The sequence below is a fragment of the Rhinatrema bivittatum genome, chromosome 1 (genome assembly GCF_901001135.1).
Source record: "Rhinatrema bivittatum chromosome 1, aRhiBiv1.1, whole genome shotgun sequence".
In the NCBI taxonomy this organism is placed as follows: domain Eukaryota; kingdom Metazoa; phylum Chordata; class Amphibia; order Gymnophiona; family Rhinatrematidae; genus Rhinatrema; species Rhinatrema bivittatum.
In genome coordinates this window covers 661,926,822-661,939,390 of record NC_042615.1, presented here as the reverse complement: position 1 = coordinate 661,939,390, position 12,569 = coordinate 661,926,822, and the positions used below count along the sequence as shown (strand labels likewise).

The 12,569-nt window shown below is 42.8% G+C and overlaps 1 protein-coding gene across 1 annotated transcript in view; it reads left to right on the top strand.

The window, feature by feature from the left end:
• Window positions 1–12,569, top strand: part of ADGRV1 (adhesion G protein-coupled receptor V1) — a 1,128,533-nt gene that overhangs the window by 169,240 nt on the left and 946,724 nt on the right. Inside the window, exon 18 of the mRNA XM_029573357.1 lies at window positions 6,140–6,266. Coding sequence (XP_029429217.1) covers window positions 6,140–6,266 — 127 coding nt within the window. The remainder of the gene's footprint in view (window positions 1–6,139; window positions 6,267–12,569) is intronic.

Below are 12,569 nucleotides of genomic sequence, written 5' to 3'. Positions count from 1 at the left end.
AATTCCACATTATTTCAAGGGAAAAGACTTGCCCCTTCTTATCCCAGAGCCAAAGCCCCCTAACAGTTTCCCAATAACCCCTCAAAATTTACCGCAGCCTAGGCTTCCTTCCTCCTGGCTGAGGTTGTTCTGAGAACAGCTTCATTATCAGAGCAACACTGGACGCCATGCCAGGAGGGTGGAGAAGCCTGTGTTCTCCTGCCAGCTGGGCTGTGGGAAATTTTTGGGAGGCATTCACGGAGCTAACAGAGAGGTTTGACCTGTGGATGGGAATTGGCGATTTTATTTCTGCAAATTGGGTGGGGTGGGGTTGGGGGAGGGGGGGATATGAGGACTTGTTGGCCCCTTGGCATTTTGTGTACTGGAGCAGGAGGGAGGGGATGCAGGGGCTGTTGGCCTGGGATGGATGACGGAGGATGTAGCCACCTAGCACTGATTTTCATCTCTAACTGGCTAAGTTTAGAGACTGCCCTTATTCAAGGTGGCTAGATTTAGGATGATATTCAGCAGAAAATCTAGCCGGCGAGGTTTGGCAGCTTGCTTTATCTGTCTAAAAATTGGCTGGCTAAGTTGGGCACTCAGACAGTTGTTGAAAATTAACTTGAAAGTGTGTAAGTTTTCCAGTGGCTTGCATTACTGTAGTGGTGCAAAGACAATTCTTTAGCCCTTTTCGGTGGAAATGAAACTGTTCAAGGCTTGCATTCTAGGCCTTCTCATGGATTTTACAGCATAGTTTGACTATATGAGTATGGAAATTAATGTCAACAAAATAATATTAGGTGATACATTTTTATTGGATTAGAATAACTTAATACATTTCTTGACTGACGTTCTTGATCTTTATTTCTATGCTTTGAAGTGGGCAAACACATTATTATAATGAATAGTCATGACATGGAAAACTTGTGGATAATTTTAAGCCGCAGGGTTTGCAGCAATAATGAAAAGAAAACTAATAGAATTTTTTTCCTTCTTTGGTTACTGTTTGACCCAGACTGCTTGATCAGGGTCAGAACCGAGTGTGCTCAGTGGACACCCCTCCACAACTCCAGGAGAAACACTTACTGAGAGGCAGAAATGACTCCAAGTGTGCCAGCATGAACAAATTCTTTACTTGGGAAACTGGAATAGAAAACGATATACATTAAAAGGGGTAGCTTTCAAAACTGGGTTTTATGCACATAAATAGGATTTTGAAAATTGCTATGATATAAGCTACTTTTGCATGCATAACTCCTTTGAAAGTTCATTCCTTTATATACAGTTGCAGTGCCCTGTACAGGTGATGGTGCTGGTGTGAAAAGCACAATAGGCAGGAAGGAAGAGAGAAGCTAAACTCATTAGTACAGGTTACATCCTATCTAAAAACTCTTGCAGACCCACCCCTCTCATACAGGATCAGGTGATATCAGCTACGGGAAAGTTAACCCCTTGCCTTCTGATCTGGAGGGTGATGTTCTGTTATCACTCCTCCGACAAAAACTACATGAGTAGTTTTGCTTTTGTTATTGCCTAAGTAAAAATTATCTGCAGAGATTTGTGCTTACATTGTTTGTGGGTAATTTTTCTATCAGAAACCACGTGCATAGTTTTCAGTAATCAAATATTGAATAACCAAACAAACGTGTGTGATTTCAGTCTCCAACGTCTGGGGCCAGCCCTTCATTCCATAGGTAAAAGGCTGGGCACTGTTTTAAGCCCTGATTTCCACAGGTCAAATATTTTTCACCCACAGAAGGGGCTTTAAAAATGGCCATCCCTGTACAGTAGGGCACCATTTATCTGAAGATGTATTAACCAGAAACTCTCATTATCAGGAAAAATGTTTCTGTTCCTAGGCTGTGTTTTTTTCTCTGGAAAACTTATTATCCAGAATTTGTGTCGTGCCTGGACATAATAAATCTGCATCTCTCTCATTTTCAGCCATTTGCTGCTGATATGCCACAGTAACCATCCAATTCACCATATATATATGTTGAGACTATGTTCCAGATACACCAACAAATTTGAAAAATTAATTCATAGTGACCTCATTATTGAGACACTGAGTCACAGGTGCTGTTCAGGCCTGACATTATAATCATTGGTCTCCGAATGCTTATTATTTTTTGAAGTTTTTATATTGCAATTAAAATAAACTTAACTTCAAGATGAGTGTTTGCACATCTTCAAAGTTCTGCCGCCCGACACTGTTCCGGTGTTTCGTAGGTCTGCATCGGGGCGAATTGAAAAAGTGTTACTCATGATGGTCTCAACAACTCGCTGAAGGCAATGTGAAATATTGTAGTACTATTCTGACACAATTAATAAAATTAGTAAGAGATATTCCAAGCAAGATATTTCTAGAGTCCTCTTTTCCAAAGATCCATAGTAGCACACCTCAACATTTGACATCAATGTCATTACAATAACATGGTTCTTACTGATGAATGCTCTTTATGTTGAAAATGTCAGCGTCCCTGTGCGTTCAAGGACAGTCAAATGGCACAGACATCATTTTAAAGGACTAATGGCAGGAAACAAGTGGTGATAGATCTAGGTCAAAGTACATATTGTAATGAAAATCCCAAAGCTAAACGGTGGTATACCACTCACTGTCCTCATTGAGACCATGTGGAATGACTGTGTTTAATTAAAAAATCAATCTTTGTTCTTGATTATTTAGTATTGCTGTAATATACCTGCCTCTACCTGATGTCTGAATGACTTGTAATACTGTCCACCATAGATCAATAAATGAATGATGAGCATCCATAGAATGTTTCACCATTGGTGTATTAACCGTCTGATTGTTGATCCAAATCCAATGTTCTCTTAGATGTGTGTGCGAATACTGTGACTTGTGCGTCCAATATAAACCAGCTGCCACAAACTTTGGGTCACATAAATAACATTAATAATGGAACAATCTGAGTATGTTCTGTGGGATACCTTAACACTGTCATTCCACACAGTCTCACTGAGAGCATTGAGTGGTATACCACTTTTTAGCTTTGGACTTTTAATTATGATATGCACTTTGGCCTAGGATCTGTTATCAGTTTTTTCCCACCATTTAATCTTTAAAAATGGCATCAGTTCCATTTGACTGTCCTTGACCGCACAGAGACATTGACATTTGCAACACAAAACAGCATTCAGTAAGAACCATGTTGTAGTGACATTGATGTTATATGTTGAGCTGTGTTAATATGGAGCTTTGGCATAGAGGACTCTAGATATATCTTGCTTGGTGTAGGTCTTATAATTTTACATTTGTGGCAAAATAGTATAACAATGTTTCACATTGCTTTCAGCGAATTGTTGAGCCCATCACGAGTAACATTTTTTCCATTTGTCCCTGATGCAGACCTACAAAACACTGGAGCAGTGTCGGGTCGCAGAACTTTGAAGATGTGTAAAAACTTATCTTGAAGTTAAGCTTGTTTTAATTGCAATATACAAACCACAAAATAATAAGTGTTAAGAAACCAATGAGTATACAGTTGGATGAAACCTGATTGGCATCTGTGACACTCCGCTGTTGTGATTCAATGTATCAGTAATGACGTCACTATGAATTCATTTCTCAAATTTTTGGTATATTTGGAACATAGTCTCAATATAGATATATGGTGAATTGGATGGTTACTGTATTGTTAGTATTCTCCAGATGGATTCTGTTTTCTGGCTGATGTCACCACAGCAGATATTTTTCCTCTCCTGGTTCCAGCATTTCTGGCAGTGAAGAACCTGATTGAAAAGATGCTAAAGGACTTTAATTTTTTGCAACCTTTCCTGTGCAAATGCAGCCTTGGCAGATTAGCATCCTTGCACTTGTCCTGTTCCCAGAGTTTCTGGCAGTAGTGAGCTCAGAAGAAATATTTGTTGCACTGGAGGTGGACCCTTGGCCTGTGCAGGATTGATACGGCCCTCTGGTCAGACCCAGAGAGCGCCTGCCACCGGGAGGCGGAGCACAGAAGGAGACAGAGGCTAGCTGGAGTTTCGCCAATAGCAACCTGGGGTTCCCTCAGGTTGAGTCCTTGGTTACCCGGGCCGCCTGGTCTTAGGTGGGCCTCGCAGGATCTCCTAGAGAGGAAGTGCAGAGGAGTGCCCACCATGAACACGGGTGCATGGTCTATGTCCAAGCAAGAATGTCCAGAGGTCACAGGAGGCCAGAAGAGAGTGTCCGAGTGGATAACGAGGATCAAGGCCAGGGTATCAGTCCAGAATGGTCAGCCGAAGCAGGGGTCAGTACCTGAAGTCAATCCGGGAGTAGTCAGATCAGGCAAAGGTCAAGTTCCAGGCAGCGGTCAGACGAGGTCAGTGAACAGGCAGAGGTCGGTTCCAGGCAGCGGTCAGACGTGGTCAATGAACAGGCAGAGCTCGAGTCCAGGCGGCAGTCAGACAAGGTCAAGAGCAAGCAAAGGTCAGTACCGTGAGATCAGTCTGAAGGGTACTACCAGGAATGGAGAGACGAAGGAACAGGAGACGCTGGAACAGGAGACACTAGAACAGGCAAACTAGAGAACACCGGAGTGTACGACCCAATTGCCAAGGCAATGAGCTAGTATCTGAGCGCTGCATTTATACAGGGCTCAGGTGATGTCAGAATCAGGCACCACGGAGGACGCCGAGCCCCGCCGCGATGCTGAGGAGGATGCCAAGTCCCGATGCCATGCTGAGGAGGATGCCAAGCCCCGGCGAGGAGCGTTGCAAGGTGGAAGGCCCCGATGGGCCTGGGGACACTCGTGGATGCCACGGTCGAGAGGAGCTGGTAGACAGTCGCGCCAGGTGAGCAGGCCCAGTAGTGGCACCAGCACAGCTGGGAAGCGCAACAAAATTAAGATCCAAGTGTGGAAAATCAAAATAGTCCAGGAGTGAAAAGGGAGGGGTATCTGCTATCCATTCAGCAGAAAGTGGAGCTGCTTAAACTTATGGGCCAAAGTATTATTAAACTCCAGCAAGAACATTGGTGTTGGGCAAACAATCTGTGATGTAAGAGAACAGAAAGACAAGACTCTGAATTTTCATAATGAGAGGCTCTTTAATGGGCCTCAGAATTTTGATTTGGACCATCACAGTGAAGGTGTGCCTGTGTCAGGGACTATGTTAACAGAGGCCATGTTTTTACACACAAAAATGCAGCAAAGATGCAAGGAGGAAAGACGAAAATTCTGCCTTCTACCATGCAGCCTACTATACTGCCTTTCTTTAGTCAGTGGATCAAGGAGTAAAGATGCAAAGTCTCCTTAACCATTGCCCGCTCACAGACTGGCTATTTTGATGTGCTATAATGCAGCTGGTATGGCTTAGAGACGGAGACTCCCCTGCTTCTCTGGATTGTAAACTATTCTCCTTTGTTTCTGAGGCATCATTGTTTTGAAAGATGGCATGCCAGCCTTGAAGTCCAAGCCTCCACCTGCTCTAAACAAAATCCTCGTACTGGTGCCAGTCCTTAGTTTCAAACAAAAAAACCCAAACTTCTGGGCATGTTGTACTGGGCCTTTGAGATGCTGATTGGCAGTGTGGTTGCCTGCTACATGGCAACATGTTCAATAGATGATTGATTGGTGACAGACTGACACCTTGCCAGGAATCCAGAATACCCTGTGTTATGTGTATGTGAGTGTAAATATGAACGCTATTCTTCTAAATCGTTGTGATCTTCATTTGGAATGAAGGTATATAAACTAAATAAATAAATGTAGCTTTCTGCTATCTTTTATTATTTTGCTGGTGGCACTAAAAATGTTTTTATCTTTGAGCAGCCATTGTTTCTCCGTATATTTTTTAAACATTACTTGGAAAAATCTACTATTCAAAATAGCATCAGTCCCAACCATTCAGGATAAATGATGAGCTACTGTAGATTGGCATGTTTTTGCTTACTCTAAAAGTCAGTTTATGGTTTCAAAGGACTGGAATCGGTCATAACTGCTGTAGAATACAGCAAGCCTAAATGTGATGGACACAATATATATCCTGATAAGTAGCTTTTTTTTTTTGTTTTGTTTTTTAAGAGTATGGCTCTAACTAGCAAATTTTAAATAGTGCCCTATGTGACTATAATGTAAAGTAATAGAAATTGTAACAGGACCTATTTATTCATGATCCAGTGCTCTTCTGTATTTATTTAAAAAAAAATGTTGTATTTCAGGTGACACAGTGGTATATGCATCCAAGAGAGCAGTAGTTATTATTGAAGCAAATGACGACCCTAATGGTATTTTCTTTTTGGAGCCAATAGACAAAACAGTTGAAGAAGGGAAAACAAATGATTTCATGTACGTAGAAATTTAAATTTATTTACCATGGCACTTTGTCTGTTTCTTCTGCTATGTGTTGGTCAGTCTTAAGCAAAGAGGCTTATGTAATTAAACATGTTAAAAACATCCATAAATGCACATTATTGTAGCATATTTAATATGAAATATTGCAGTGTTTTCAACATCCTATAGAGTAAGAAGCATAAACTCTTTAGTGAATAGCACATTAAAAGTGATTTTGCCATGGCTGATGATACATGTGAGTTACTGGCAACACATCAGCTTGATCCCCACCCTCCTGTGTCCATGAAGGGCCCTCCATGGCTGACAAACAATTAACCCCCACCCCTCCCACACACACACACACACACATCTTAGCTCCCTAACTGGTTTTCTCCTGAGAACCTCCGAGTTGTGCGCCTAGAAATTAGGAGCACAAGTTGAAGGTGTTCCAGGGGTGGGAGGCGTTTTAGGGTGGCGCAGAGTTAGCCACGTAAGTTATGCTCCTAACTCCGATATTTGGAGTTACCTGCTTAATCTATGTGGCTAACTCTAGTCAGCCCATAGTGCTGTCCTGAAGTTAGCCGGTTTGACATAACCGGCTAACTTTAGGATAGCTGTGGATATTTAGTGGTGCGGCTGCGCTGCTAAATATCCCCATTAAGTTAGCTTGATAGCTATAACTGGCTAACTTTACTAGCCACTTTATGACTGAATATCAGAGTCCTTGGACCTTATTCTCTTCCAAAATAGCTAACCGGTCGATTCTAGCTCTGGATCATTTTTTTAGGATATGGTATCATTAGGAAATAGGAAAGCAATGCCTAATGATTCTAGCTCATCAAAAGAATTATAAGTCCTAATTTTTTCTTACTGTGTAGTAAAGAAGTAGATTTTTATTGAGTAAGCTGAGTGGTTATGTTTGAGAATTAGTCCTTTGGAAAATGTGAAGATCTTAGTTTTACAAAATGAAATTGTGTCTGTAGTTCCTCTTTAAGATCCTGGTCTCTATATACTGTGTACTGGATTTAAGGCAAACATGACATTGCAGAGATGGTTTCCCTATAATATTTTGTAATGAGGGTAAAATGGTCCAAGTGACTGCTAACCCCCCAACCCTTGAAGTATCTTATGGCCATTTCAGGAGTGCTGTCAGCCTTATGTTTACTGATATATTTAAATAAGTTGAAATAGAGACCATACATGGCAATAAAACTTTTATGGTAGCATTGGATACTAGCTGCCACCAAGTGTGCATAACCCTTTGAAAACAATTTGGACCATCACTGAGTGATACATTTGCAGTCTTTTTTGGTAGTTGGTAGGATATGTATGTACAGTGGCTTCCAAAATTATTCGACCCCCCCCCCCCTAAAAACTCAGCAGATTTGTGTGGAGTACAAATGGAAAGGGGGGCCAGGAGTCTGAAATGGAGAAACGACCCCATCTGTTCCACTGCTTGACTATGCATGAGCTTCTTACATATTCATGCTTTGCTCAGGGGGCCGGCAAAAGCAGAACCATTAACACTTGAGGACGACACCCGAGCCAGCACCCCCCCCCCCCTCCCTGTGATGAAGCAGATGAGTTCTGGTGTCCTGCACATGTAAGAAGCCCCACTGTTACCTGTTCGTCTCGAACCTGTCTTTTTCTTCTCCAGGGCTCAGATCAGCCTTAGCCCAGCAAGTGACTGGGTCCAAGACTACCTGCTCTCTTCAGCAGAACCTGCTGAAGGATGAAATAGTTGGTAATCTCCTAAAATTAAGGGGGTAGTTAAGTAGTTACATTTATTAATAGACCCTAAGCAAGTCAAGGTCTCTGATATTTTAAGTTAACTAATGATGCAGAGCTTTACTCAGTATAAACTGAAGCTGAGCAGCAAGGACTGTAGATATATGTATTATCTATTTTATTCTAACTGCTAAACCTGAAAATCTGACAAATAAAAGTCTGATTCTGTGGAAAAAACATTGGTCTTTTCTGAGCTATTCAGATTACACAAGGGTGGGAGGTGATAGAGGTAATTATCTGTAGCACCACCTTTCCTAACAGGTGGGGGGAAGGGGAAGGAGGTGCGCTGTATCAGGACAGGTTACAGAACATCCATATATTGTTTACAACACTTACACAGATTGTTCCAGACAGTATATTTATTGCAAACCAGTATGTTTTTAAATTTTCAAAGTCACAATTATTTTTCTGCATTTCTTTTTGTAAAATAAAATTAAAAACTGAAAAATGCTACTTGCATAAGTATTCAACCCCTTCAGATTAGTACTTTGTAGAGCCATCTTTTGTTGCAATAACAGCTTTCAGTCTCTACCAACTTTGCACATTGTTGGGGAATGATTTTTGCCCATTCCTCTTGACTGATTTCCTCCAGGTTGTTCAGGTTGGTTGGATGACGCTTATGGACTACAATTTTCAAATAGAGCCACAGATTCTCTATTGGATTGGGATCTGGACTTTGACTTGGCCATTGTAAAACATTAATCTTTTTGCTGTTAAATCACTCCTGTGTTGCTTTGGCCTTGGGCTTAGGGTCATTTTCCTGCTGAAAGGTGAAGTTTCTCCCAAGTTTTAGTTTTTTAACAGACTGAAGCAGGTTGTCTTGTATGTTGCATCATCCATCTGTCCTTCAATTTTAACGATACCCAGTCCCCACTGAGAAAAAGCATCCCACAACATGATGCTGCCACCCCTATTCTTTACTGTTTGGATGGTGTTTGCTTAGGGTTGCCAACTTCCAACTCTGAAAATTCCAACACTTGGACGCATGGAGTAAAATGTTCATCTTTGTCCTTCCACACAACTATTTATTAAAAAAAACCCCAAAACTTTTATTACTTGCCTTATTACTAGAAAACTGTGCACAAAGTGAGGTGCAACCAGGAGATCTGAAATATAAAAATACCAAAAACATCCCATTGGAACATTCAGGAAAATTACAATTACTTAATAAATGCCACCCCCACCACTAGGAAAACTTTTTTTTTAACCTTATATCACACCCCTTTACCTACCACTGCCATCCCAGGACCGGTGCAAGGATATTAGATACCCTAGGCCAGGGCTTCCCAAACCTTTATCCAAAGCGCCCCCCCCCTGGATCTAATGATTAACAGACCCCATTTTACCACTTGAAGATGTATATGATTGCAGAGGATGACCAAAACAAACCATCAAGGGCAATCCCCCTCCAACAATCACTCCACTTTCACCCTCCCCACATTCCAGCTGATCCACTCTCTCAATGTCCATCCCCTCCAGAGGACCTCCTCTCTCAACCTCTGCCCCTCCAGCTGATCCCCTCTTATATTGTACAGCTCCTCTCACCTTCCCAGACCATACTCTCTCTCACCTCCTCTAGCCATTTCCTGTCTTCCTAGCTAATCCTCTCTCACCCCATGCCATTTTTGTAACCCCAATTGATCCTCTTTCATTCCTTCCTCTCATCCAATCCTCCGGCCCTCTCTTGCTCACTCCCCAGCTTCACCTCCAACCCTTTTTTTCACATCCCCCTAATTGATCCCCTCTCACCCAACATCCCCATTTGATCTTCTCTCATACCTCCCTCACCCTCCACAGCCATTTCCTCTCCGGGTGATCCAACCCTCAAACCTCTCCTGCATCTGATCCCAGCCTTCAAAATAGTCCCTTGCCAAAGGTGGATGACAACTGTTGGGAAGAGCGTTCAGGCTGCTGACAGGGGCAACATTTTTTTTTTTTTCGGGTAGATTCAGTAGTGGGTGAGGAGACAGGAGAAGTGGCAATCTCCACTGGCCTGTGCACACTCAATGCACCCTTCCCTTCATGGCTGTCCCAAACCCAATAGTTATCTGCAAGCGGCAGCAATATTAGTAATGAAAGTCAGCTTAGGGTCTGTGAGTCAGTGCAAGCTCACAGGCCCTGTGGCAGCCCAGATCCCTTTTTGTTTAGGGCTTCCTGTTTACCACAGAAACTCATACAAGGGCAGGGCTGCTGCAAAGCCAGTGAGTGTGTGCCAAACAGACTTGCACCACTAATGCTGCTGCTGGTGCCTGAAAGAAATATGCTGCCCTTTGAGGTGCTTGTGACCCCAGCTGAACGTTTTGTGACCACATTTGGGGTCCCAACCCACAGTTTGGCAACCCAACACACAGCCTTGTGTGACACCCTCCCCACACACACAATTAAAAAAATTATGTAGTTATTGTAAAAGATTTTACATAGAAAAGGACATTCAAAGTACAGTCTTAGGTAAAAATATAACTCACAACATGCATATTTCTATTTCCATGCACTGCCTTGCTGCCAGCCAGAAAATCCTGCAAAAAAGACATTTGGAACCCATAAGGTATTATGCCTGTTGTAACGTGTGTTGGGTATAGGCTTGGCCACCAGAAAGCCATAAGTAAACTGAATTAATATTATAAATTAGTTCATCTCCCAAACCAAAGCCACACTAATTACCAGCACTTAAAAATAAAAACCCTACCTCAGAAAAGGCAACACTGTAAATATTATACCGAGCCCTTAAACACCAAGCCAAGTGCTATAGATCCCTACATAGAAACTACATGCCAGCACAATACCTCACCTAGGTCACACATGCAGAACACAGATAACCATCTCCAAATGTAGAATAAAGAGACCATAATCTATAAATAGAAAGGGGTAGACAAAAACTGAACTGTAATCTGCAACAAGCCAGACTCTGTATATAGTGCAAAAATGGAAAAAACAAACATCTTCATTCCTCATAAAACATCAAACAGTAAAATCAAGTAATATAAAAATCATAATAGTGAAACCATAAAAATAATATAATTTCAAAACAGTTGAATTGACTAACATCCAATAATTAATAACTCATTTTAAACTTTTTAAAAATTTACCAAACATCAATAAAATGTCAGAACATCAGATACATCAAATAAAGTCCAATAGTTAAAACAAATAGGGATAAAAACTAACCCCAGCTCTCCATACCTGGGAACTTTTTGATTTTCAGTCACCCTGAGATTGCTGTGGATTAGTGGGGGGAGAGGGAAGGTGCACACTTTATCCTCTTTCTCTCTCATACACACAAACTTTCTAACATATGTATTCATTCTCTCTCTCATACATGTTGAGCGTCATGTGCACTCCTTCTCTCTCAAACACACAGGCTCTTTAACAATCACAGACTCTCACAATCACAGGCTCTCTCTCTCCCTTCTTCACTCACATACACATACACAGACTCACTGGCTCTCTCTCCCACACACACAGGCTCTCACACTTGCTCTCCTTCATATACATACTCAGACTTCCTTCTCTGCTCATACATTTTGTCAGCATGCTTGGACTCCCTGCCGGTTCCGTACTCATGGGGTGCATCTTCTGCTAGCGGAGTTTGAGCTCCTTGTTGTTCTGCAGCTCCAAGGGTGCATCTTCTTTGGCCGGCAGGGCTTGAGCTCTATGTTGCCCTGCTGCTCCTGAGGCACTTTTTCTTCCAGGCTGCAGCTCCTCCCGCCCAGCACCAGTGCTTCAATGATCTGAACATTGCCCCTACTGCCAGAGGTGTATCTGAAGTATTTACACCTAGGGTGGATACTTCTTTTGGCACTCTTCCCCCCCACCAAAATTCACTCCTCCATCCCCCCTCCAAGCGATCTCTGGCTCTCCTCTCCCTCACAGAGGCTCCCCTCTTTCTCTTGCGCACACACACACACACACACACACACACACACACAACACACACACGCACAACCCCCTCAAAAAGGCTCTCCCTCTCTCCAGTGTAGACTCATATCCTTCTCATAAGCCCCCTCTTTCTTTTGCACACACTCTCATAAATCCCTGCCACAGGCTTCCTCTCTCACACAAACACACACACACTCCCAGTCTCTTACTCACATACACACACGAACTCCCATACACAAATGCAGGCTCCCAATCTCTTACTCACAGATACACACAGGCTCTCAATCTGTTACTCACAAACACACACACACACACACACACACACACAAAACCTTCCTCTCTCAATCCCATAGACTCACATGCAGTCATTCTGGGCTTCTTCCTCTTAAGCTGCAGGCTGGATGGACTCCGCCTGCAGCTATCCAGCCTCTCTCTCCTGTGTCTTCTGCAGTGAGCGAGATGGTCTCTGCTCGTGGCCTGCCGGATATCGCTGCTCCTCAGCTGCATGCAAGCGGTATGGGTTCCGCTTGCAGCCCAGTGGGTCTCCTTCATCTTCTGCCATGAGGGGAATGAGCTATGCTTGTGGCCCGCCGGATGTCACCACTCTGCCGTTGGCCTCAGATTGGGGCCTCTCGACTGTGCCCCCCCCCCCCC